This window comes from Anopheles ziemanni, chromosome 3 (assembly GCF_943734765.1).
Source record: "Anopheles ziemanni chromosome 3, idAnoZiCoDA_A2_x.2, whole genome shotgun sequence".
NCBI classification, from domain to species: domain Eukaryota; kingdom Metazoa; phylum Arthropoda; class Insecta; order Diptera; family Culicidae; genus Anopheles; species Anopheles ziemanni.
Window position 1 is genome coordinate 40773195 of NC_080706.1, and position 27353 is coordinate 40800547.

The 27353-nt window shown below is 47.1% G+C and overlaps 3 protein-coding genes across 3 annotated transcripts in view; all 3 read left to right on the forward strand.

Moving 5' to 3' along the window:
• The window catches only part of LOC131289166 (autophagy-related protein 16-1), a 270121-nt gene that overhangs the window by 228481 nt on the left and 14287 nt on the right, over nucleotides 1-27353 (forward strand). The window lies entirely within an intron of this gene.
• Nucleotides 1616-3191, forward strand: LOC131288770 (alpha-amylase 1-like). Its single transcript, XM_058317944.1, has 2 exons — nucleotides 1616-3091; nucleotides 3180-3191. The coding sequence occupies exons 1-2, from the start codon at nucleotides 1616-1618 to the stop codon at nucleotides 3189-3191; spliced, it is 1488 nt and encodes a 495-aa protein (XP_058173927.1).
• Nucleotides 7108-8598, forward strand: LOC131289167 (alpha-amylase 1-like). The gene has a single exon (XM_058318376.1). The coding sequence runs from the start codon at nucleotides 7108-7110 to the stop codon at nucleotides 8596-8598; it is 1491 nt and encodes a 496-aa protein (XP_058174359.1).

Consider the following 27353-nt stretch of genomic DNA (forward strand, 5'->3'; position numbering starts at 1 on the left):
GTGAGCCAACGATCGACGCAACAAACCACAGCTTCGGCAACAAGAAGATGTTGAGCAGAACCACCTTCTACATTAGGTCCAGGTCTATCACTGCAACCACACCAGCCGTCGAAATTAGTTGATCTCTAGATTCCAGTTGTGACCCGCTGCTTCCCAGATATTATTATGTGAACAGGATCCCTAACACCTGTCAGCTATAGGACAGTGTGCAACCATGATAGGGAGATATGGTGCTCGTCTGTTATCGCTTCATTGTCCAGTGCGATTTTATAGACATATAGTTTGGCACCAGAGCAGACTTTACAAGCCTCAATTGCTGCTCTCACTAACTCAATTTTGGAAGAGGTGGTACTTACCACTGAGACATCGTCAGCATAAGCTTTGGCCAGGTCATTCGGATCGCTGCAAATACTTTCGAGAAGAAGATAGAGACTCGGGCGTAACTCGTCACGCCATATCGTTACGGCTGATCGCACTAGGTATGATATAGAAGGAATCCAAATGGATACCACATAACTTGAAGCAGCGAGACATTGAATGCAGACTTGTCATGTGGGAATTTCTGATTCCTTTTGATTATTACACAACAGAAAGAGGTTCCTGAACAGAATTTTGACGAAAGACGAGAAGTAGATTTTTTGTAGTAACCCAAAACGCAAAAAATAATTACCATATCCCACCATCATCAGCTCAGCCAAACGTTCATCATTCGAAAGTTCTGCGGAGTATTTTCTGAAGCCAGGAGAAACAATCATCGGTGCACGCTACCGAACACAATTGATACGTTTGAGCTGAAAAGGCTGCACGGCCACAATACTCATCACGGCACGCCAAGTCATTCTGCTGCATGACAACGCTCTGCCACATGTTGCGCAGCCCGTACCAGACTACCTCAATACCCTGAAATGGGGTGTTCTACCGCACCAACCGAATTAACCGGATTTAGCGCTATCGGATTTTCATCTATTCCGATCCATGGCACATGGGTTGGCTGATTAGCAGTACCAGCAGTCCCAGTACTGGTTGGATACCTGGATTGGATCAAAGGACGTAGCGAAAGGTGGACAAAGTAATATAAAATTTTGAGCAATACATTGATTGACGCAGTTTTACAAATAAATAGGTCATCAGTAAGAAAAACGACCGTCATGTATTTGTGTACCTAATACATCAGAGGAAATCCCATTACAAGGTCTGCAGCTATACAATTGCCAGACCCAACCGGTACAGGGATTCATGCATATGCTGGGGGGATTGCCTGAACATTCAGAGGAATATACGTAAGCATGTACAGGGTCTGCAGCTCTAAAATTGCCAGTCCCAACCGGTACAGGGATTCATGAACGTTCTGAGGGGATTTCCTGAACAGGTAGATATCCGTACATTGTTTATCAGAAAATTATCATTTTTATCATGTGATTTTGGAGTCGCTAATTGATAAAGCAGTATTGCCAGAAGAATCTAATGATGCGGGAAAATCCGTTGGTTGATTTTTTATACATTATCTTATCGTGGTCATCGTGCAGCTAAACTGGGTCGGTATTTAAAAAGACGGCATGTCGCTGTACTCCGGTAGACTGAACTCAACTTCTGTGTAGTGTGAAAGGAAACAGCGATGCGGATCGCAGTAGTTCTGCTGGCGACGTGTGCCACCCTTGCGTCGGCCTACATCAATACCCACCAGTGGGGCGACCGAAGCGGCATCGTCCACCTGTTCGAGTGGAAGTGGGATGACATCGCAAACGAGTGCGAGAACTTCCTGGCTCCGAAGGGATATGCGGGCGTGCAGGTGTCGCCAGTGACGGAGAACTCCGTCGTCTGGAGCCCCCGCCGTCCGTGGTGGGAACGCTACCAGCCAATGTCCTACGGCTTTACTACCCGCTCGGGCAATGAGGCACAGTTCGTGAATATGGTGCGACGATGTAACGCGGTCGGTGTGCGCATCTACGTCGATGTGGTCTTCAACCACATGGCCGACCTGGTGGGAGGCGGTGGAACTGGTGGCAGCACGGCCAACCGGCAAACCTTTTCGTTCCCGGGCGTACCGTTCAGTCAGCTGGACTTCAATTCGCCGTGCATCATCACGAACTACCAGGATCCGATCATGGTCCGCAATTGTCAGCTAGGGGCCCTTCCCGATCTGAACCAAGGAGTGCCATGGGTGCGCGATAAGATTGTGGAGATGTTGAACAAGCTCATCTCGTTTGGTGTCGCCGGTTTCCGCGTGGACGCCGCCAAGCATATGTGGCCCGGAGACCTGCAGGCCATCTTCAGTCGTTTGAACGATCTGTCTACGGCGCACGGATTCCCGGTCGGTGCACGCCCCTTCATCACGCAGGAGGTCATCGATCTGGGCGGAGAGGCGATCAGCAAGAACGAGTACACGCACCTCGGTACGGTGACCGAGTTCCGCTTTTCGGCCGAGATCGGTAAGGCGTTCTATGGACGTAACTCACTCCGTTACCTCAGCAACTGGGGTCCCGCTTGGGGCTTCTTGGAGTCTCATCTGGCTCTGGTGTTCGTTGATAATCACGACAACCAGCGCGGACACGGTGCCGGTGGTGCCGACGTCCTCACGCACAAGGTGCCCAAGAACTACAAGATGGCCTCGGCGTTCATGCTTGCGCATCCGTATGGCATCCCGCGGGTCATGAGCTCGTACTTCTTCAATGATGGAGAACAGGGACCCCCCTCGGATGGCGATGGTAACCTGAGCTCGCCGATCATCAACGCGGACGACTCGTGCGGCGGAGGCTGGGCGTGCGAGCACCGGTGGCGTCAGATCTACAACATGGTCGGCTTCCGTAATGCGGTCGCCGGTACCGGACTGAACGACTGGTGGGACAACGGCAACAATCAGATCGCTTTTTGCCGTGGCGGACGTGGTTTCGTGGCCTTCAACTTGGAGGGTTACGACCTGAACCAGAACCTGCAGACGTGTCTGCCGGCCGGTACGTACTGTGATGTGATTTCGGGCAGCAAATCCGGCAGTAGCTGCACTGGAGCCAGCGTCACCGTTGGAGGTGATGGACGAGCCAACATCTTCATTTCCAGCAACGCTGAGGATGGTGTCCTTGCTATCCATGCTAACGTAAGTTGACAGCTTCAGAAAGCAGTTGAATCATATGTCACAAAATTGGATGGTGTTTTACAATATTTTCTTTTTTTTTTCGTTTTAGTCTCGGTTGTAAGACTTATTCATGCGAGGTGCTCTCAAGGCGACTAGAAATTGTACAAATTTTAAATAAAGTAAAAGCATTCTAATAAAGCCCACAAGTTTAATTATAATTTTGAAAATTTAGAGGAATAATTTGTCAAAATGTTGTTACGCCTTGTTGGAACCGCTGTAATGTCTCGGCCCAACGAAGCTGGCCGAACGGAAACGTCGCCGCGACGGCGATGTTTTTTGTAGATTTATAAAAGGGATCGAAGGATGCGCCTTCTGTCTCTTCGTCATACGTGAATTAGAGAAGCCAGACGATTTTTTAGCCTATTGCTGTTACCAAAAAAAGGGTTTTCACATAGGCAAGAAAAGCTGAGTGCTTTCTATATTTCCGTCCACTTAGAGCCCCGTTAAAGACAATCTGTCTTTAACACGCTATACTAAAGAATAATGGTTGGTGTTTTACACATCTTTGAACTGATATTTCTCAATGACTTTGACCCAATGTGGTTCGGCAAAATGGACCAAAGATCGGCAAAATGGACAGGAAAAACTGATAAATGGAAACACATACCATGTTGGAACGTCCAGATCGAATACCGGCCGTCAAATGTTGTATAGACCTTGTAAACCGCTTGTATGAACCTTGTAAACCGCATGTCCGTTCGATTGACAACTGTCAATCGGACCACATGGTAATGAATTGTCACTTGAATAAAGTCTCTTCTGCATTGGCCACCGACGAGTACAGACGTGCCATACTAATCTTCCGTTCGTCTCTTATAATTGTTGCCTTTGCCATTGTGATGTGCCTGTAAGCTTCGTATATGAAGCCTTCTGTAATTAATATACTGCCGGTAGGTCCTGTAAGCTTCGTACGTGTAGCCTTCCGTGTTTATTCTCTTCCGTCACTTTATGTTTCCAATGTGAAGCCCTTTCGCGCTTCCGTGAAAATGTCAACTCTTGAATTTCTTTAACTTTGATTGAGCAGAATGAACCACTGAGTGGTCCTCAATCTTTTTCTGGTGGCGTACGCCAGCACGTTCTTCAGTAGGTTATCACCATAAGTCAATTACGTTCGGAAATGGCTCGTAGGTAGGCTGAACATGTTCTTGGTTCGTGTTTGGGAGTCTTTTAAACGACTACACTCTTTGCTTCTCACGGTAATTATGAACTTTACACGAATATATAAATTTACATTCTTTGCTCAATTGAATCTTTACAATGCATCTGAATTAACCGGACCAGGTCAAAAGACTCTGTAACAACATTAGTCAAAACGTGAATTGAAGTTTCAAGAGAATCTCAAATCTAAGTCTGCAAGTCTTAGATGCACAAAGTTAGACCCTGCACTCGCTGGCAGAGTGGCAAAAACAAAATGTTGCTACAAAAAGCCTTCTAACTGTCGTCCGGTGACCCAGTTTTTGAAGTAGTAGTTCACCCAAGACGAAAGCTATTCCTCAAAATAAAGCTTTTCATCTCCAACGTGTGTCCAAGAAAAGTGAAAGTAAGCTCAAAGAAATCATTTGTAAGTTAAACCGTTCCGTAATTAATGCCAATATCAATAGCATCAGCTCTCGATTTGCGATACTTTATTCGCGGCGGATCAACAAATGAAATGAACTTTCGATTCGAATAAAAAACCCAAATGAAGTCCAGCCTGGAAAGCTTTTCATATCGAAGCGTCGCGTCGTTATCGCAACCTGGGGGCATGAGTAGCTCTGGAACCGTTCACTCGTTTTGCTGCTTCATCGCTTTTTCGTTCTGAACCGAGGCTTTTGGCAGAGGTTGGAAGTGCACAGGGAAATCGGAGGAGGATTGATTCTGGGTATAATTTAAATGTCAAATGCAAATCACAGTGCTCCCGAGCCACGCTAGACCGTAGGGCCTTTTGGTGTGCTACCTGTGTGTGAAGAAACGTGCCAGACTTGGATGCAGATAGAAAGGATGGCCTATTAAATGGTCTTCGTGGTGGTTTCGTGCCACCGTGGAGCATCTGATCGATATCGATCGCGCCACGAAGGCAACGATGTGGTTTGGATGTGCCTTGATTCCATTGTCCCAGACATTTCCAAGACCCCATTCTGTTTTTTACGTTCCTATGACTCAGGCTACCGAAATCAATTGTCCGGTGGGTGTGAGAGTTTGACGTCACAAGCGCCGAGCGATGTTGTATGGTGCGATCCTCAGCATTTCGGGAAGATGCGAAATACGGCCATCGGGCTGACGAAAGCAAATGGCTGCGAATCCCTCTTAAGGGATCGAAGATCTAATCAACCTCCTGCTATTAATCGTGTGAATTAGGTTAAAACTGACCTAACCGTTGGGTGGCTGGACTACAGCCGCCTCCCTCGATGCAGCAGAAGAGGGTAAGACTCGGGCACTGGCACACTCGAACTCCGGACGGTGCCTTAATTGTTCGTCGACCGCTTCCCAAGTCCAGCTCCGTCGGTTTCCCGTCGGACAGTCGGACAATTTCTTCCGTCGAAGGAGTGTATGCGCATGCCGCAACGGGCGAATGAAAAGAATCGATCTCCTGTGAATGATCTTCGTCCGTACCGGTGCTATGGGGGAGATTGTCGTGGCGCACGGTTATTCGGGCAATGCAACAACAATGCCATAATTGGCAGGGGAAAGTTTCTCTCCCCGCACATCCCGTGCCGACGCGTCATGTCGCTGACCACGGTGCAGCCACGATGGTTTGGACGTTGTTTCGGTAGTTAAAGTGTCAATCATAGAGACCCCCAATGGGACTGCATGCTAACAATTGCTAACGCGGCGATGGGAGCGCAGAATGTGTCATTATTCCCCGGTTTCCTTCAGATGATAAAGATCAACAGCGATCGTAGTATACACGTGTTGGTAGGGGCAAGTATTTCGGAAGCCATGTCCTGTAGTTCGGAAACCATGTCCACAATCAGAGTTATTAAATTAAATTCAGTACCTCACCGCTTGCCGAAAGTTTACCAAAGGTACTGATGTTCAAACATAACAGTTCTGTAAATCCTAATTGTAAGATTTTACTTTCAATTCAGTTCCGTTCAGTTTATTTAAGTAATCGGGTTTTTTTACCAGTGGGTTGAACAAAATACCCTATGCTAAATTTTGGTTTTAATTCTAACCTAAACGTTACGGGAGAGAATAATCAAAAGTACTTAGCAATTTCCTGCGAATAATAATCGCTGTTCTCTAGCAAACAATTTGGTCTCATATTCCTGGCTTGTTTAGTATTTGATTGATACTTGAAGATTTGAAAAATCGTTACGAGAAGAAGTACAAACTTATTATGTTAGCTCTTTTTTTTTTTCGTGCAGTACACTCCACCGAATTGTATTTCGTGTACGTCTGAAAACGATATTATGCAAATGATGTCCCGTCATAAAAAAACACGGGATTATATTTTAATTTAATAGTTACAATAACGGCATATTTACTGGTTTTACATATAGTAAAATGGTTGATATTTCATAGATTTCCCCGTGTTGTATAAGCCCTGGTGCATAACTTTGGTGCATACACTTTGACATAACCGTTTATACTTGTGAGTTGAGTTTACACTGTATATGTCATTGCTGTAACAAACGTAAACAAACCAACCAAAGTTTGATTAAAAATGGTTCAGCCGCTATGGAGAAACTCTGTTTTTTCCCTTAGTTTACCAATGAATGACTTCCGTCATTAGAGGAAGTGCCCTTATCATCCTTCTTCCACTGCCTTGTTTTATCAGAAAATTATTTTTATCATGGGATTTTTGGTACGTTTAGAGATAGCAGTGTTGCCAGAAGAATCTAATGATTTGGTCAAATCCGTTGATCGATTTTTAATGCGCTTATCTTTATCTTATCGTGGTCATACTGGGAGTTGGTCGGTATTTAAAACGACGGAATGGCGCTGTGCCTCGGTAAACTGAACTCAACTTCTGTGTAGTGTGAAAGGAAACAGCAATGCGGGTCGCAGTAGTTCTGCTAGCGACGTGTGCCACCCTTGGGTCGGCATACTTCAATACCCATCAGTGGGCCGACCGAAGCTGTATCGTCCACCTGTTCGAGTGGAAGTGGGATGACATCGCGAACGAGTGCGAGAACTTCCTTGCACCGCGAGGATATGCGGGCGTGCAGGTGTCGCCCCCGACAGAGAACGCCGTCATCGGAGGAAGCTTCGGGCGACCATGGTGGGAACGCTACCAGCCAATGTCATACGGCTTGACCACCCGCTCGGGCAACGAGGCTCAGTTCGCGGACATGGTTCGACGTTGTAACGCGGTCGGTGTACGCATCTACGTCGATATAGTCTTCAACCACATGGCCGACCTGGTGGGAGGCGGCGGAACTGGTGGTAGCACGGCCAACCGGCAAACCTTCTCGTACCCGGGCGTACCGTTCAGTCAGCTGGACTTCAATTCGCCGTGCATCATCACGAACTACCAGGATCCGATCATGGTCCGCAATTGTCAGCTAGCGGCCCTTCCCGATCTGAACCAAGGAGTGCCATGGGTGCGTGAGAAAATTGTGGAGATGTTGAACAAGCTCATCTCGTTTGGTGTCGCCGGTTTCCGCGTGGACGCCGTCAAGCATATGTGGCCCGGAGACCTGCAGGCCATCTACAGCCGTATGGACAATCTGCCGACGGCGCACGGATTCCCGGCCGGTGCGCGCCCCTTCCTCACGCAGGAAGTCATCGATCTGGGAGGCGAGGCCGTGACACGTGACGAGTACACGCACCTCGGTACGGTGACGGAGTTCCGCCACTCGTCCGAGATCGGTCGCGTCTTCCGTGGACGCAACCCGTTCCGTCACCTAACGAACTGGGGAACGGGCTGGGGCTTCCTGCCGTCGCATCTGGCCCTGGTGTTCGTTGATAACCACGACAACCAGCGCGGACACGGTGCCGGCGGTGCCGAGGTCCTCACGTACAAGGTTCCGCGAAACTACAAGATGGCCACGGCGTTCATGCTGGCCCACCCGTTCGGTATTGTGCGCGTCATGAGCTCGTTCTCGTTCACCGACAGTGAGCGAGGACCGCCGCAGGACGCCAACGAGAACTTGATCTCGCCGACCTTCAACGCGGACAACTCCTGTGGAGGTGGCTGGGTGTGCGAGCACCGGTGGCGTCAGATCTACAACATGATCGGCTTCCGCAATGCCGTCGCCGGCACGCAGATCAACGACTGGTGGGACAACGGCAACTACCAGATGGCGTTCTGCCGTGGTGGACGCGGTTTCATCGCCTTCAACCTTGAGTCGTTCGATCTGAACCAGAACCTGCAGACGTGCCTGCCGCCCGGTACCTACTGTGACGTTATCTCGGGTGACCTGGTGAACGGGGCTTGCACCGGAAACACCGTCACGGTCGGAGGCGATGGACGCGCTCAGATTGTTCTTCCGGCCAACGCGTACGACGGTGTTCTGGCCATTCACGCCAACGCACGCGTGTGAAGTGGGCGTTATGCCTGCGAGTCAACTGAATACTGAAATCAAAAGTGCAAATGGACAGTTTTTTAAATAGAATAAATAAACCAATAGATTTTAAATAACTTTTAGCAGCGAATTTAGAGGAAATGGAATTTTTCGTTTAATGTCTCTCAGATTTTATATTCGTCAACTTATTGCTTTCTATAATGTCCCCGGTAGTTTCACTCAAATGGTTCTGTGCTTTGGTTTTTCGATAAATAGATGAAGGAGTTCATTTTAATTTTAATTCCCTTTAATTTTGACAAACAAACAAAGGCTTCGTATCGGACCACAGATTTCAACTCGATTGTCTCACAGTAAAGGCAGACAATTGCTTGGAGTTTGCGGTCTTATTATTGTAGCCTTCAAGAGAACATTTCAAACTAGAACACCAAATGTGAGGAGATCTATTATCGAATTGACATTTTAGTGAGAAGAAAAGTAATAAATGTTGACTTCATGAACATGTTGACTGCCTAGTGTTTTTGGCACATTTATTTAATATAATGTTTTTTGAAGGCCAAGCAAATACTTAGCTTCTCGAAGAATTTGGTTTTAGTATTATCATAGTTCATGTTGCATTTTCTTTTATTTGCTGGGCCAACAACTGTTTATAACTAATGATAGCTGTCAACGTGTTAATGAAGAAAAAGGTTTTTGTTTAAACTATTCTTAGTAGCTCCAATGTGAACCTTTTAAAATGTATCAAGTATTTACTATAGCTTTAGCGGCCATTTAAGATTGATACATTTGACCTTGCTTGTTGAAAGCATGTCCAATTAATCCATTCCAAACATTATGCGTAGCGTGTTTGGATGTTTACGTGACACACATTCATCCGTCCACATTTCGTGACTCCAGTTTCTATGGATGCAATTTCAAGTGCTCTTCTACCAAACCCTTATTAACTCAACCCTTCAGCAGGCGATAAAATCTCCCTGTCGTCGGGCTTTGGTAGATAGAATCCTCCTTCCATCAAACAGAAACACTTTCCTGTCGACGACTGCAAACACTTTCTAATAACAGAACGAGGAGATTTGAGGTGCGTTTCGTGACACCGAAAATAGATCGGAAGGTGTGACTGCTTGTGGGCAGTGAAACTTTGGTCTATGGCTTGGATGCAGTTGAATCGAGTCCAACTTCCTCCCCGAGCGTGGTGTTGCGCACGCGATGCCCTCTCGTCGCTGCCGCGCAACTCCTGCCGGCAGCTTATCATCGTCAGAGTCCGCTACCGATAGGCTATAATCAGTGGGATCCCTGACGAGCTGCCGAATAAATCTCGCCCCTGCAGGAGGGGTGGCAGGGTAGAGATATACATTTATCGGATAAAAATGTGCCCCTAAATTCCCTATCAATCACCCCATCGTCGATATGATTGCAGCGTAGGTCACCGGGTTCGGCTTGGGTCGTCGATGTCGAGTAAAAGAAAACAACACGACCGTCTTGACCAATGCCCACGCTGCTTCCCTTTTTTTTATTTTTTTACTTTTGGTGAAAGGATGGTGAGGGTCGAAAGTGTCGGTCGAGAACGGTCACCCTCACCCTTCGTTCGGTGTTGATTTAATCTTCTTCACCCCGGTGATCCAGTGTCCGTGCCCTTCCACCGGCCGTTCCGGGGGGGGGCTTTGGCCGATGCCGTTTACTCGCTTTACTTTGCCCGCTCTAAACGCAGTCACGATCGCATCGTCGGACTTCCGTCCGCACGGTGTGATGTTGAAGACGACCCGGGGGAAAGGGTAAAACTCCCTCTAACCCATCACAGACAACAACCACAAACAACAACCACAACACAAAAAAATAGAAGTGAAGATCACGGGATCGCTTTCCCTCTTTGCTTCGGTTTAAACATCGGCACAGTTTCACCGATCGCGCTGACCCGATAAATATCATTATCGAATTAAATAAAATCATTTTCGACCCCGTCGCCATTGCCCCTCTTCCCCCTTTGGGTTGTACACATCAATCCGTCGCGATAAAATGGATCTTTCGCGGGCATCATCAAGGTGCGAACGCCGCCAGCCATATTCGCCAAGCCATCATCGCCGCCAATCAATCGATGGTGAAAAGTGAAAACGCGCAAACACCACAACAAACCATTCGCAGTGGGGCGAAAGGAAAAAGAACTTCCCCGCCGTAGCGTAAACACGAAACGGGCCAAAAAATCCCATTCATTGTTTCGTTTTCGGGAAACAACAAACACGCAAAAAAACCCGGAGATGATCCGGAAGGAAAAGAGAGGGCCTGTGCTACCTCGCTTTCCTTGATCGCGCCAGCCGATGGTAATTGTGGCCTATTGTGTATGTGTACACTACCTGATTGGGGCGATATTTTTTTTCCCGCACGATTTTTTCCCTCACCGCCACCGATCGTTTTGGGGCGAGAAAAAATGGCGTCCAATTATGTGCGATCCCCCTTGTGGTGCGCGATAGACGAGACGACTTTCGCTTTCGGATGATTCAGCGTTCCGCTGGAAAACAAGGGCTCCACTTTGGCCAACTGAAGGTGGCCGAGATGGAGGTTTTATTTATCTTATTTTGTTACGTTTTTGCACAACCCTGGAGGGACCCCCTCTTCCCGGAAGGTGGATTAAATTACCGGGCTACGTCGGGTACAATTTACGACAAACACCGAACTACTGTTAGCTTTAGTGGCGCTTTTTGCGCGGCCCACCAGAACAATTCGCTGTGGCCTAAAAATTTGAATGTGAATAGTACACACCATGTTTACCCGTTACCAGATGGAGGGTGTTTTGCACGGCCATCCCACCCAACCCTCCCAATCGTCCACCTCGGCCGGGCACCGGTCTTCGACTGATTGGAATTTATGCTACTTAACAGTACCCCGGTTTTTAATCGATCGATACCCAATCCGAGGTGTGCCATATGCGAACGTGTCCGGGCATCGGGTCCGGAGCAACCGTTCCGATCCCGGTTGGTGGGCAGGTTTTTTTTCCTCCACCGACCTCCGGCTCGTTTCGTTCGGTCGCCGATTTGATGCTCGTTCGCACCTGGCGGCACTCAAGGTTTAAATTCTTGTTGGCCGTGGTCCAGCATTGAAACCGGCGTGTAGCTGCTGCCGTTTTTCTCCACCCTGCCATATTCCTTCCGGTGTGAGTGTGCAGATTTGGTGTGCCCGCTTTTTCCGCAACCCAAGCCGTTGTAATGTAGGGCCATTTGCGATGCCCGACGTAAGGTGCCTTCCTGCTCGGGCGGAATCGGGATGATTGTGTGTTTTTGTTTATTTAGCGACCGACTGGTTTTATTTTTGCTATTTCGGCCACACTCATAACGACCTGGGGCCCCATTTCTAGGAGCACCTACTTAGCTAGCATCTGAAGCCTGCTCCCCCATTCGCTCCTTCCGCAACGATCGATACTGCGATTTATGGCGCAGCTCTTACGAATGCCATCGAAAGCTCGAAGGAAGGAAGCGGAGTGGATTGTAAATTAGTAGGTTTATTAAGTGGTTTGATGATTTTTGTATGGCCGGAATGTAGCCCATGGAGCCTGCTGTGCGTGTGTTTCTTATTACCTAAATGGGATACCATTCCGCTGGGCTCCGCACGCCGGACAATATGGCTGACAAACGGTTAAGATTGTTATCTCCGAGGACTACTGCACTACGGCATCCGAGCGACGTACCTTCGGCAGGGCCAGGAAGGGTGGTGGTATGATATTGAACCACTTTTCAACCAAACTGGCCGCAACTCCATTAGCCGGTTGTCTTTTTATGTACCTGCCCGAGTGTGGGTGCACAGGAAGCAGCATATTTCTCCTCTCGGGTGATTATTTATCTGCTGGCTGTGTTCGGTAGGGTTCGTCGCTACGTTTCGAACGGATACGATACGTTATGGTATTTATTTTTCCCATTTTTTTTCTTTCATCTAATAATCGGAGACAACCGAGGTAAACCTGTTGCGCGGTAGCCGTTTGATGCAATGCCGACCCGGGCGTGTCGATTACATGATCTTCATCTGCGGATTGCCCGGTCATAGATCATGGAATGGAGATCATAAATTTAAATAAAATTATGAGGAAATCGCTACAGTCTACTTTTTAGTGACAGCCACTCTGTTACACTCTTGAAGGAACGTAATGGTTAACTAAGGCGAGGCAAATTTTGACGCCTTTTACCATTCTCATGGTATCTCTTCTAATTAACTTGTACTATTTAAAGTGTAATTATGAGTATGGTGTTGCAAACTAAGTTTTCATTGCTTAGTCTATAGGTGTCATATGTTTTTTCTTAACTATCGGCACAATTAAGATCGACACGGTTAATAAACTTTATTTCCAACAATTAATTATTTTTAAATTAAATTTTGTTTTTAAAAGGTTACAAAGAATTACTTTAAAAATTATCCATGCTTCTCCAACTTTTCTGCATTATTAAAGTTCCTTCCTAAAAAATTTAAGCAAACTGATATTATATAAATCAAACACTTTTCTTTCTTCTTATTTCCAAGTTATTAACTCAAAAGTATTTTATGGTGTTGATCGGCTACATATTTATTTATTGTAAACCATTGTTTTTGTTGCTATAAATTTTTTGCTGTTTACAGCAACTTTACAAAATGTATTTTGTGATTTATAGAAATCTTAGTTTTGTAAAATTTAAAGCTTTGTCATGGAAGTATAGTATAAAGTTCTTGTAAACGTCATTAAAATATTTGACCTTAGATTAAGATGGTCACAGCCAGTTGGATTCTCGGATATCTCGGTCTCAATTAATTTTGCGCAAGTTATGTACGTAGGTTTCTTTAAAATATTTTCGAAACATATTTAAATTATTTAAGTGATATTAAATTACTCTCAAACGATGGTTTGGTGCGATGTTTTGATGGAATTGGAACGGAAACCTTTGAAGCTTAATATTTGCGTACGTTCAATCGTCACTGTGGTAAACTTCAAGGCAAATTCTCGGACAACATTCTTTTAACGCATCGTGTTTGTTTCAAACATCCCAACAAGTGCTATATTTCAGTTTATTATGGGTTCTCAACAAGGGGAAAGTATGCCTTCGTTAATCCTTGGTGAGAATATCAACCACTTGAGGATGAGAGGGGAATCGCCAAATCAACCAAAAAAACCCTTTCCAACGTCGCCCCCCCACCGCGATCAATCCGTTCCGATAGGACCAATCGTGTTGCATGAAAGTGCACTAATTATAAACTTTTATTAGCCATTGTTTCGCTAATTACGCTTCGCACAAACCGGCCGATGCAAAGGGGCGTCGGACCTTCTTCAGTTTGTCCCACTCGTGTGTCCGTGTGCGTCCAGAGTTTGGAGATGGCCGGAAAACCCGCGCATCGATGACCGTTTCCCACACTCACCTAACCTTCGACTGCCACCCGACTGTCGCGCAATCTCGCGTAACCATCTTTACCTTATACGTCGTCCGCGAGCGGGTCCGCGGATAGGACAATTTTATTTAATTAATTGCTTATAGATTGGCTCGGGGTTGCGCTCTGGGTTGCGCTTCGCTTGCCTTGGGGATGCTTTCTCCCCCATTCGGTGCATTTAGTTCATCTTAGGCCCCATCGCCCCCGTCCTTCTCGCGGTCCCCGAACGCATCATTCTGGTTTATCGTGTCGTTCCTTCGGTCGGTTTTGTTCGGTTAGTTTCACATTCAAATTTCCACCCATCTCCCTCATGGGAGGTGGGAGGAAAGAGACCGAAATAAAAACGGGGAACTTGTCGGCAGAAGAACGTCTCAAGACCGTGGCGGTTTCCACGCCACTACGTGCACTATTTTCCGTGCAACCCCTTGGGGACGAATTTGTTCGGTCGTCAAACACCGGCGTTCCGTTGCCTTCGCCCGCTGTTGCGCTTACATGCACAGTTATGTGTGCGTCCATAAATAGTCAGGTCGGCGCAATTCTGAGCGACATAAAACTGTTGACCAATTATCGATCACATGATTTCCGTTGTTTTATTCCGTTCTCAGCCGATGCTGGAGGAAATGTTTCGTTCTCCGAGCGGTTGTTGTGCCCACGTCTTTCGTCTTCCGCCGGCGGATCACCTCGACCGCCTGTGTAATCCTTTTCGTGGCCCTTGAGCTCCACGATTCCGAATCGAACATTCCAATGCGCCAAGAACGATTCCGGCTTTGATTAGGGGGCCTATGAAAAAGGGCTTATAATTGGATAGTCATCATCAGCAGCAGCATCATCATCAGCAGCCTCTTCCTCATCGGCATCAGTCGATCGTGGTTTGTACGGCGGCGCCTGGCGTCACACACACACACACACACACTCGAACATCTCCCTCCGTTGAGAAAACGGGAAAGAATGGCGGGAAGAGATCGTGTCGTACCCGTGCGCCCAACGAAGAAGCTGCACCGCACTCGCGCAAGTGGCGCTGTTCTTATCGCGGAAAATTCATCAGCATCGGAAGAATTCTCCCACCTCTAATTACACTTTCCTCGCGTCGCTTACTGCTGGCTGCACGTCTCGCATGGCCCTCACCCATTCCACCCTCATACAGCATCGGTATGCAAAACCCATTTCGAAACCCTTTACGTAGGAGATTCATGTTTCTTCGGCTCTCTCTCCAGCATGTTTTCATTTCTAATTTTTCCACCTTTTTTCCCTGGGTTGGAGTGGAGAACCGCGCCGTGCTGGTTGCGCGGGTCGTAGCCTCATTTGGTTAAGATCTCTTACCGATCGTAGAACGCGGCAGTCCGGGGTTCCGGGGATGCGGAAAAAAAACACGGAGAAGGCCACCAAGGCGAAACACGAACCACCCGAAAACCACCCGCGCCCTTTCGTTCCAGCGTTTCGTGTTCGCGGAAGATATGCTTCCGATAGGACGACGGTGCGAACGTAGCCCGTGGGCCTGGCTGCCGGGCCCTACCGGGCTTTCCGTTTCGATTCCAGAAAACCGCGCACTGGAAGTGTGAGTCTTCGCGCGAACGGATTCCCGAAAGCGACAGATCGGGGCCGCTAGATCGCTATCCGCTTAATCATAGACATTCGAGAGGCTGGCCTATTTCTTTTTTCAACTTCATCGCCCCCTCTTCCCTGTGGTGGAGGAGGAGAACTCGTACCCGAGACCAACCTGGCAGGCGCCTTTAGGGAGTGCGGCTTGGGGGGGGAGTGCGCAACACCGGGAGTGGATAATATTGCAGGTTTCAATTGTCCGAAAAATACCGAAATTAAATGGACCACCGAAAAACGATCCACCCAAGGGATGGGGGAAATCATCTTTTTCTGAGTGTTGCGAAGGCGAATGGGAATCGTTTTCCCCGCATCGAGGATGGGAAAAGCACGCACACAAACCTCCTTACCTCCCAGTACCGAAAGGTAGAGATCTGATGGCCGAAAGCCATAACGGTAGCCGCACTACGCCGGATCGTAAGACGACGCCGAACCCGATCCGTAAGTGGAGCAACCGATCCGGTAAGCTATTGGACGCTTCAGCCAACCCTTTCCGCGGATCATCGGTATCACGCATTAGCAAAGTACAGCGTTTGCTCATCACCGGGTCATCGAAGGTCCCGGCGCGACATGGCGTCGTGCAGACGACGACGACACCACGTATGGAAGCGTTAACTGTGCCTCGGCACTGCAACAGTGTCGCGAAAGTGGCCAAAGTTGGGAGCTGCATGTTCGCGAGAGGGAACTGCATGTACCACGAAAACCCACGCTAGTGAGTTCTCTTCCCCTGGGGGAAAAAAAGCACGAAGAAGGTGAGAGGTTCCCGGGGCGCAGAATTCCACGGCGAACAGTGGGATGTTTCGGTGGACAATCGGTTACAAAGTAACGCCAGAATGGAAATGTGTCCCACGACGAATGGGTTTTCTCTCCCTTCTAATTAAAGCGCACCCCAAAGCGACGAGATGAAAAATTCACCTGCCACCCCGGCCGAAGAAGAGTGATCGTCGGACCATCCCTCAACGGTGGATTTATCTTTCCCCACCGCCACCACCGCTCCGTTGATGATGATTAATGCCCTCCCAATGTCGGTGAAGGTCGGTAGAGTGGGCTCGTATCGTATCGCTTCGACGGTATCATTTTCCGCTAATCTCGATCGACGTCAATAGCGCCTGGTGACAGGTGACAGAAGCGAGCGGGACGAAAACTCTAACTGGGCGGTCATCTGCCGCCCGCCACCCCATTATCCTGCCGATCGTTGAACTATATTAGCTTTCCTTCGTGCGGATAACGTTGTTGTACCGACGGAATGATTTACGGACCCTCGTCGTCGATGCTGGCGATGCTCCCGTACCTATTCCTGAGCTGAGTAGTTCATCAGCAACATGACAGGGGGCGGCGTCCTGAGCCTGAGCCGTGGGCTTTCCCTTCTTGGCTTAGTTTAAAGAAAAACCACCCTCACTTTCTCTGACTCGCGAACGATCGCACACGATCACGCTCCATGCGTCGTCCTGTTTCGAAGCTGGTGCGCAGGTGCACGACATCACACGCCGGAGGCCGATCCTCTTTTCCAGGTCACACGCACCCCCACACACACACACACACACACTTCAAAGGTGACCGATATTTTGCAAGCAATTGAAAGAGAAACTTCCGAAGTCCCCGAATCCGTGGCGTGGAAGAGCTTGACGCGTGTGACCTGCGGTGTCAGAGTTGGGCGCCCCTGCGAGGGATGCTACTGCCGATCGGTATCGATGCCGCGTTCGCCATTAAGCTGATCAAACATAATCGTAAAATAATGTTCCCGCGCTCAACAGCCAACCCCACCTGCACAAAAGCGTTAACCCCGCTTCCAACGTCGGACGATGGTGGACGATAAAAATTGGCTCTCTTCTGCGGTCTTTCCAAGGATAATACACTTTCGAGGCACGAGCGTGGAGGCTTCATCCATGCAAAAACAAAAAGGAAAACGGTCGAGACCCCGGTCTAAATCATCGATCACGATTTTCCTCTCTCTCTTCTTCCTGCCGCTTGGGGTTTTTCCCTGCTCTTTTCCACAGCTTCGGGTTTTAGCTTTTTGCAAACACCGAAACGAATCCCGACGTGACCTCTTCCGACCGGGCCATCCGGATGGTACTTGCGCGCCCCGCGGCCGGTCCATCGGAGCCACCGGGCCATCCGAGTGAGGTGCCCCCGAGAAAGCGATCGTAGCCGTCAAACTCGATTCCACACGAGGATCAACCCCCGCGAGACGACCTCTGCCGAGACGATCCGGGCATGTCCGGGAATTTAGGCTAAATCTTCTCCACACCTGGTACGGTCTGTGCGATCGAGGTTTTCTTCACAAATCCATTCCCCACATATCCTCCTCCTCTTCCTCTTCCTCCTCCACAGGTGGAAGCCCCATTAGGAAGGAGGGCCCGCCTGGCGGTGAAGATGTTCCCTTCCCGATGGAATGCGAGCTAATAACAGAGTGTGGCCCGACGTAAAACAGATCGCACGTCGATGTTGGTTGTATTTTGTGATAATTGCTAAAAATGGAGCACTGCGAAAAGTGAAGCAATACCTTCAGCCCACAGCCGACCAATGGCTCGATGGAATTCGCTGCTCGAAAAGGCTGGCGTAGAAAATGCCTTACGCTAGGTGGAAAGCACCTACTTCGAGTTTCTTTGCAAAACTTCCACCAGTTTGCTATTAAATATCTTTCAGGTATTTGCCGAGCAGCAGTAATTGGTTAATGTGTAGCAACATGCTAAAACGGTCCATTTTTGCTGTTTGAGATATTTTCCAATCTCTGTACACGGTTTAAACCGGATGTTTGTAGTTTGCCAATTACCGAACAAGGAACCATTCCGAAACACAAGTAAATGGTAATTAAATGATTTTTGGGCCTTTTTTCTACATAACGCAAATAAAATCATTGTACATTTCGTCAACTAGTCATATTCCACATAGAAAACGGTTTGCAGTAAGGTCAATTACCTATTGTAAACTATTTGTAGCTATTCTTACCATTTAGATTACCTTTAGAAAGGTTTAAAAACATTCTTTTGAATTACAAAATTGCCTGTAAATTTTTGTTTAGAATAATAAACAATTCTGCCAGAACAAGAATTATTCCAAGAAAAGTTGCAGGCTTAAGTAACCAAAAAATATATTTTTGGGATATGCTATTCTCATAAAAGATGCAGGCTTAAGTAACCAAAAAATATATTTTTGGAAGTCAGAGTTTGTTTTTTTACTTTAGAGAAAATATACCAATTTGTTAAACTCGCTGCAAATATTTTAATATTTGAGTAAAAAGCGGAATTACTTTTCTTAAAATACGGTCAAACATGGCCACATGGAGTGAATTCTGTTCAATATGTATTTAATATTGGAAGAGCAACAGATCTTTACTTCAATGTTTAATTTATTCTTAACCAAATATTGATTGCCATACTGAAATAAGTATTTAGAGTTCTGATGTGTGCGAATCTATAATTTGCTTTTATACTTGGAATATACAAAGACTTGTGTAATTGCTAATACGCCTCATATAAAAGGACTTTCAGGTTTCAGAAGGGCAAACTCCAACAGGTAAAAAGCTATACAATTTTGGGCAAAATCGGGATTTTAAAAACTCGTCGATCGCATCGATAAATGAATTCGAGCAAAATGTATTTTACATATAACACATTGCTCTACATTAACAAGACGCTCTCACTTATGGGTTATGAACAAATTAATAAACAAAACAATATTGAACAAGAGAGAACGGACAAGTGTTATATTAATTAAAATATGTTGCATCTAATTCAACCTGTTACTGTGTCAAATGTGTTTTTTACGAAATGAAAAATGTCTGAATAATGGTTATTTAACCAAAAATCAAAAAGTGTGGCTAGGTATAATATAGTGTTGGTCGGTATTTTATCAGTAGCAAGCATCCATTACTCGAAATCCATATGCCTTGTCCTAATTCAAACACTCCCTCTCCATTCGCTTACCTTAAAGGTGCGATGATCTTTGTGGAGCTAGTGGATGTAAAACCGGAGCAAGCATAACTACATAACCGGAAGCCTACCGAAGTGGCACTCGCATGGACCGAACGATGATGATGAATGAATGTCTAATTGATGTTGTGTAACTCATGTTTTTTTTCCCCTCCCCGCATCTAACACAACCCCACTCCCGGCGCAGACAATCTGGAACGCAACCGCATCCGCTCGTTTCGGTAACAATGTGTGCTTATGCTAATAATAATCCCTAGCCGAGCCCAAGACTTAGGGCAACGGAATAGTGGGGGGGAAGCTCTAATGCGAGCCCCCCGGCGCAGAGGCGTTGCTCGATATGCCATTAATGTTCCAATTCACACGCGATTACGAGGGTGGAAAGCGGGGGAGTGCAATGCCCCCTCTGGCGCCGATGGCGTTATTTAGTCCGTGTTTGTTCACCCGCCTGGTTGACTGGTACAGTATGTTTCAATTAGTTGGCAGCTTTGCTCCAGTTCGGAAAGAAAGGGAGCCTCTCCTGCGGGAAAAGTTATGAAGGTCAATCGGAGCTTCCAGTGTTCCATCCGCGGAGCAACTGACACTCGCCATCATCGGGGGAGGGGAAGAGAGAGGTACCGTTGAAAGGGCGGAACCGCTCGGCAAAGGGCGTTGCTAGGAGGCCCAGTTTTTTTTTAACCCCAACTCTCCGCATTGTGATGGCGCAACAATGAGCGCAAAAATTGAATTGAAAACCGTCGCCTCGATGAATCAACTTTGACCCCAAAGTGTAAGTGTGCGGTTGCTGGGCGCTCACGCACGATCTGTCCGCATTCTTGGCGGGCCACAACTCCACCTGGAGGTGGAAAAACTCCTGAACTCCAGAAAGTAGTACGAGGCGAGTTTGCGAATAGGAAAGCCAACGTTTAATGTCCATTTCCAGTACGACTGCTTTTTTCCGCCTGCGATCCCCGACAACTTTCATTCGGAAGAAGGTTTTGATGTATCGATTGACTTTTCCCAGCCATGTCCGTGGGGAGAACGCACCACTCACCCCAACCCCCAACCCCCCTCGGCACCCCTGTGCTGCGTGCGTGCGAACGGAAAACGGAAAGCGAACTTGTGGTTGTTTGCGGTTGTTTTGTTGGACGGATCCGACGAAAAACTACAACCGTTGCGCTGTCGCTGTCGCGTCGTTTCCGAATGTGGCCACATTCCAATCGAGCGTGTTATCTTCATCCGAGCATCTTCGGTCCGAGCGTGTGTCTCCCATCGATCGGTTGAGGATACCGAACCGTCCGCTCCTACCGAGCATCATCCATCAGCATTTTCCCCCTTCAAGCGGGGGGATACGTACCTTGACCGCGAATTCGTATCCCTCCCTCGCACTGGGTGCCTTCCAGCTCCCCCTCCCTCCCTCCATCTCCTTACACCACCGGCGACCGTCCGCGCATAATCAATTGCTCATATTCCTCCACTCGACGGACGATTATTCCATGAGAAATGTCGCCATTTCCCGGTGACAGACCACCGCCGCGGGCACCGATACCACCTGCCTCCGGTAAATGCCCTTGCCCGCAGCTACCGGCCGAAGAAGAGTTTCCTTTTTTTTGCCTTCCTCCCACCCATCGCACAGGTTCATCTTCGCCAGAGGAGTGTTTTTTTGTTTGTTCCTTGTTTCTCGTTTCTTGTTGTGCTGTTTTTAGTTTCATCTTCATTTCCTTTCGTTGCCACCGAAATGCAAACCTGACCCGCCGGGAAAACCGGGGCAGCAAGGGGGGGGGAATATGCAGCCCCGGTTGACAGGTGACTTTATGTTAATTTTGACCTCCTCTCGGCCGTCCTGCGGCCGATTGTGTGCGCAAGCGAGTATTCGAAAACGGGATGCCCATAGTCCCTTTTCGGCAATGAATGAGGCGAAACGCGCGGGAAAGAAAACCCAACGGGGGGGGGAGAAAAACATGCCACGGGGAGCCCGCGAGTGCCTCGACAATAGTTGAGTGCATATTAATTCGGGCAAAACCAAGCGAGGGTCACTAACAACTGGGGGTGGCGCGGGAGGCAAAAGTAGCGAAAAATCATGCCAATACCAAATGCGCAACGATAATATAATGAGCAGGAATGGTTCGCGAAGCAAGGTGCAGCCCTGGAGGACGAATGGGAGCGATGGCAAAAAACAGTCAATTGATTCACCTAGTTGTTCTGACATTTTATGTGTCTGGTCCCGCGTCCCGCGAGTTCCGATTGCCATTTTCGTACGCGCAGATTTGCGCCGTGGAAAGCAGACGGACGGTCTTTGCTTCCCCGCGGGCGATCGAGGCTGTCGCGGATGACGAATACTTGGATGGCGTGGTGATGATGGCCAACCGGAAGGGCTTGCACAGGGGGTACCCGGTGGCGAATGGTAAGCGTATGCTGTGGCGCTCAGTAGGACAAATGCCTGCCCGGTGGACGGGTGAATAAATATTCAATTTGATTTTATTGACTTACTTTCGACCTGGTGGCCGATTTTGCCTAAGGGTCCGAACTCAGGGTGCATCTGGTTGGTGCAGTTTTCCATCCCCCCGGGCCGATGGCGCTCGCCACGGCACATCAGTTGACGTTTGCCGATCGGTGAGTTGCAGTTTTGTGACCAATATGGGTAATCGGTAAAATCATTGTCGATCATCAAGATCATCTCCCGCATTCCGGCGAAGTCGGCTTTTTCCTTCGGCCGGAGAGAGCCAATTGAGTCCGAGAAACGGCCGTGGCGTCGTCTCTGTGAAGGTCTGTGTGTCCGTCGGAAGTGAGTTGGTACTTTTTTGGCCCGCTTTAGTTCTTCGTCTGCTTCGTGCGCTACCGCTTCGGCCGGCTTTGGGGATGCGAGTGCGAATCGTTAGCGAGGATGCATAAGCAATCTGGCAAGCACTTTCGTCGTCGTCGGCGTCGATCAACGGGCTGGAGCTTGGGACAGTCGCCGCCCGACCGGGTGGCCGCCCCTCCGGAGAAGTGGGAGCAATTGGGTGCGCATAAAAAGCAACAAAAAAAACGATCTCTGAATAGCTCAACCTTTCCCGATCGCTTCGATTTCCCTTCGCCCGGAGCGCTGAATTGGAGCAATCGGGCCGGGAATGAGTGGCGCTGCCGGAATCGGGTGACTTGGTCTTGGAATGTACTTGTGGCGCGCAACACTTCTTGCGGGATGGCGACCGAAATGGGTCAGTGGACGATATGCACCATTGCTGTACCACACGGTACCGGCATTGTCATTCGAAATGAAAAGCACTCGTCGCTCGGGGGAATTTTCCCAACGTGCGTGCGGTCATGCGGGAAGGTTGTGTGGAAACATAAGATAGATTGCAGGTGTGGGGGTGGAATATGGATCTTATTCTTGTAAAAATTGATTATTCCACATTTATAATTTCGATTTAAAGCGGGATCCGTTTACTTTGGACAAAATTGAAAATTGTTACCAATAAGTTAAACTTTAGAATCGTTTATAATTAAAAAGAGATACAAGTTATCATTAAAAGACGATGATAGAATTGTGTTTGTTTTAGTTTCAAACGGTCAAATTGTACTTCGAATTTTGAGTGTAAGACATCTTGAGTTTGCAGTGTTTTTACTTTTTGTCTAGGCTAAACAATGAAAACATATTTGCAATACTTTTTTTTATTATCAAATTGGAAAAACTTACTTCTTACTATTATTACACATTGGTTTTTATGTACAACTATAAATGATAAAATTTCAATTAATTTAACAGTAAAAGAAGTAAGTATCCAAACAGTAATTTACTTCACATTATTCTGTTTACTTGAACGTTTTGTTTGAACTTTCTACAACAAATTTTATCGCAACAAAACAAAACGTAAACTGTGCAATAATGCACGATCTTGCTTAAATAAGTTTAAGTCACATCTACCTTTACTTAAAACCCTTTACAAACTCTATCCCATCAAGTTATTGTTTTGTTTTCCAAAATGAGCGTGAAATAATTCAACCAGCGATGACAGAGCGAGCTAAATGGGGGCTCGTTATCGCACAGCTAATGTGGTCATCGTCACGATTTGGTCTAGCCCAAAAGAAAGGACTTGAAACGCAGAACCCGCCCTCTAGATGGTCTATAAAAACAGTAGTGCACGAGAGTCAGCACGTGACGAGCTTGACGTCGGATGAAGAGAAAATCTAATAAAGCCCGCTCGTCAACAAATTTCCCTTGCGGATATGGCCGTAGGTAAGCGCAAGCATGGTGGCACAGAAACTCCGCTAATAAACTAACCGCGGGATTGTGTCTCAGTGCCAATCGAAAGCCCGAAAGGACGCGCAAAGAGTTTCAGCGCAAGCCGAGCCAATTAGCCAACAAATGTCGCCCATTCGGGTGAAGTTCCTCGTGCACAGGAAGTGCGGTGTACAATGCGTCCTCCGCAGTGGGCGGTGACACTGAGGAAGAGTACCTTCCTTGTGACAAAGTTTAAAATAAAAACGTTTCCCCCCATTCCGACGGTAGAAGTAGGTTGACCGAACGGAGTCTATCCAACGGGAGCCAAGTTTCGCCGAGTTCATGCCCAGACTCCGATCCGATGCCAATGCCGCGCATCGCACACACGGGACATCCCTCAGCTCTGATGACTTAATGCCAGCGGACTGACATTCAAGCTCGACCGATGGATGGCTGTCAGCGCTCGGGAGGTCTTCTAAAGGGGAAGTCCTCGTATATGTCCTCGTCTCTCTGGAACGAAGCGCGGTGAAACTTGTTTCCTTATAGAGCGTTGTGTTAAACAAGCGATCGATTGATGATCGTCTACCGCGCGTTCCGGCGAGGAAGAGTTCCTTCGTGTACACCATCGATTAGTACGGACAGCGTGTGTCCCTGTCTGGGGGTGATCATTTCGGAACTCCCACGCCATCCAAGTACAAGTCGCCAAAGAATTATTGTATGCTTTTCAAATTCATTTACCTCCGCGCGTTAAGCTAGTTGAATGCCAAAAGGGTACGTCAGTGTGTGTTATCGTGGGGTTGGGTGTTTTCATCCCACCATGGAATGTGAAGACATTTCGCCTGGCATAGAAGCCGTACACCACCATCGATCAAAACAAATCTCAAGCGGGAGTAGCCTACTTCAATCACCTACTTCGTCGGGTTGCAATTCAAACGCCCAAAGCCTAACCCAAACCTCTCCATTTTATCCCGATGGGAGGGAGAGGAGAAAACACCAGCTCCAGGAGGATGGAAAAGCGGATCAACTAGGAAATGTCGCAAAATGTCCTCCGCTGGCAGGTGCTCCAATTCAATAGAATTGATCGCGCTTGATGTTTCGATACCATTTTCCTTTCCCCTTCCGATTCGCGAACTCTGGTTTCGATCCCTTCCTGTTCTGCCTGCCAGGATCGCGGTTAGAGTGAAGGTGAAAATGGTGAAAAACTGACTCGTTCCGCATCGGTGCGGTGCGGGCACGGACAATCTCGCTTTGTCACATTCGCATCTGAGCGCACGGTTTATGTTTATTAAAATGAAAAACTATTTTAATGAGCTTCCACACGCTCCCTTGCACACACCCGGTTTCTCGCTGCTCAAGTCGGTGGTACGATTCGGGAACCTTACACCAAGAGGGAGGGGTTAATAGAAACAAACACACACGTTACAGTGAGGCGGGAAAAACAACGTTCTCGGTGGAATTGGCAGATGGCGAAAGGTATCGGCATGTTTGAATCGCGCCCACCTTCCGCCGGCCAAATGGGTTCGGAAGCCACCAGTGGTTTGCAGAGATGACAGCTTTGATCCCGGTGTCAGCCGGTGGCAGGTTGTCATGCACCGGGCCTTGGAGCATGCGAGCCCAAAACAACGCCGACGGCTTCGCGTGTGGCACTGGCAACTTTGTTGCCGAAGTGTTCCCACTTGGGTGACTTTCTTGACCAAATGCTTGCGCGGAGAAGGAGGAGGAAGCAGCACCGGCGGAAGTGACAGGCCGTTGAATAATCGCCAAACGAAAAATACTCGACCGGCAAACGCTTTTCTATTCTTTCATTTACTGCCTGCTGCGGTGCATCGGGACTTTGTATGACTAACATTAGGTTGACAAAAAGATTGGCGGAATTAATGATAAAATAAAACTTTGGTTTACACTGCATTACTATTTATCAAAACATTATAATCAAACAAAAACTTCAATCATTCCCTTTTATTTTGGTAGCAGGAGAAAGCGCATATTTTGTAAGTCACATTTAAGATTAACTTAAAAACATTAGTATATCTAAAAGTCTAATGATTGTTTTATAGTTTCAAAATCAAAAGTGTAAGTGCACAAACATCTCTAGTACAGTATAAAACCACTATTCAACTTTTGTTTCCCTGCCATAATGAAAACTAACGAATTTTAATGAATTTCTCTCCACTCGACATTTATCTTTAAGCGCTTCGATGCCGAACTTCGATATTTTTAAATGCATGCACGTTTAGCTTCCCATTAATTATAAGTTTCAATGATAGCCCTCACATACCAGCCAAAACATAGCTAACCAGAAAGAAAAGGTTTTTTGTTATGGATAAGACGGGTTGTTTGTATGATTCGATCGCCAACGAACAGGAAAACAATATTGACAACAACAATAAATGTTGATAGTAAAAGAAATCTAAAATGTCATGAAGTCCATGGGCATCTTTTATTGGAAATTTTCAGCATAAAAGCATCAGAAATTTTCAGCATTTTAATTTAATGAATATTGTATGTCTACGATTGGCTTATTGTGTACAAATTCGTGGACGTTGTGATACAGTTGTGTTTGTTTAATTTTTTTTTTATTTAATATTTTATTAATTTCTTATTTTTGTATTTCCGTAAAAGGTATTTGGTTGTTCGTATCGACAAGAAAACAATGACCTTTTCGACAAGTACAACATTAAATAAGTAAATACTTTATGAATACTAGAAAATATGTAAATTATAAGGAAGTTTATAACCTTGTTCTTACACACAATTGTTCTTATCATATGTTCTAGTTATGTCCAAAGATGTTTAAGATGAAAATGTAACTTACCTGCTACTACTTTTTGAACCAATCTGTAAAATGAATAGAAGTGATCTGAATCATCATTTAACTTGTTAACGAGCTTGTATATCATATTCAGCATTTTTCTTTTCTGTTACATTTTGTTGGTTGCTAGTTCAATATAGAGCAAAACTGTTTGTGCGAAAATGGAACACATTTGCATTTCTAATTTTACCTGAGGATGTTCCAGTAATCCTTCAACAACTTTTCGTCCAACCCATTCAAAGACCTTCGCTGGCATTGCAACGGTTGTATAGAAAATAAAATGTGACATATAATTATTTTCAATGCAAATTTTGCCCATCTCTTCCCCGAATCAAGAACACTTTCCTTCCCTCCCGCGATCCATTACCGCTGCTAAATCTTCTATACCTCTACGATGTTACAATATCTGCTTACCACCACCTCCATGACCTCTACCGTTCCCAAAGATGCGGCATACGTTTCTCCGTCTTCGGACGCGGAAATCGATTGCTACTGGCATGGCCCTTGCCATTCTTGGTGTTTTGGGATTGCGACCGCCGGACGCACGCACGGTACACGGCGGACTTATGTAAAGTTTATTTGCTCCTCTCCTTTTATGCACCACCGGCCGAACTCCATCGCAATCGATCGCCGGTGCCTTAGGTTCGCGCTGGTCAAACCCAATCGATCGCTCTAATGGAAGATTGTTGTTCGATTTGCTCCGATTCCACTCCGAAATCGGCTGTGTACGTGCGTTTATCCTGCACTCACTTGCTACACACACTCACACACACACACACACACACACGTATCGCAATTAAGTGAGATGCAATAAAAATTCAAATTACCACAAAAGGATCCGTTCTGGTCGGCGGCGGGCAATCTTCCGGTGTTGTTTTCTGCA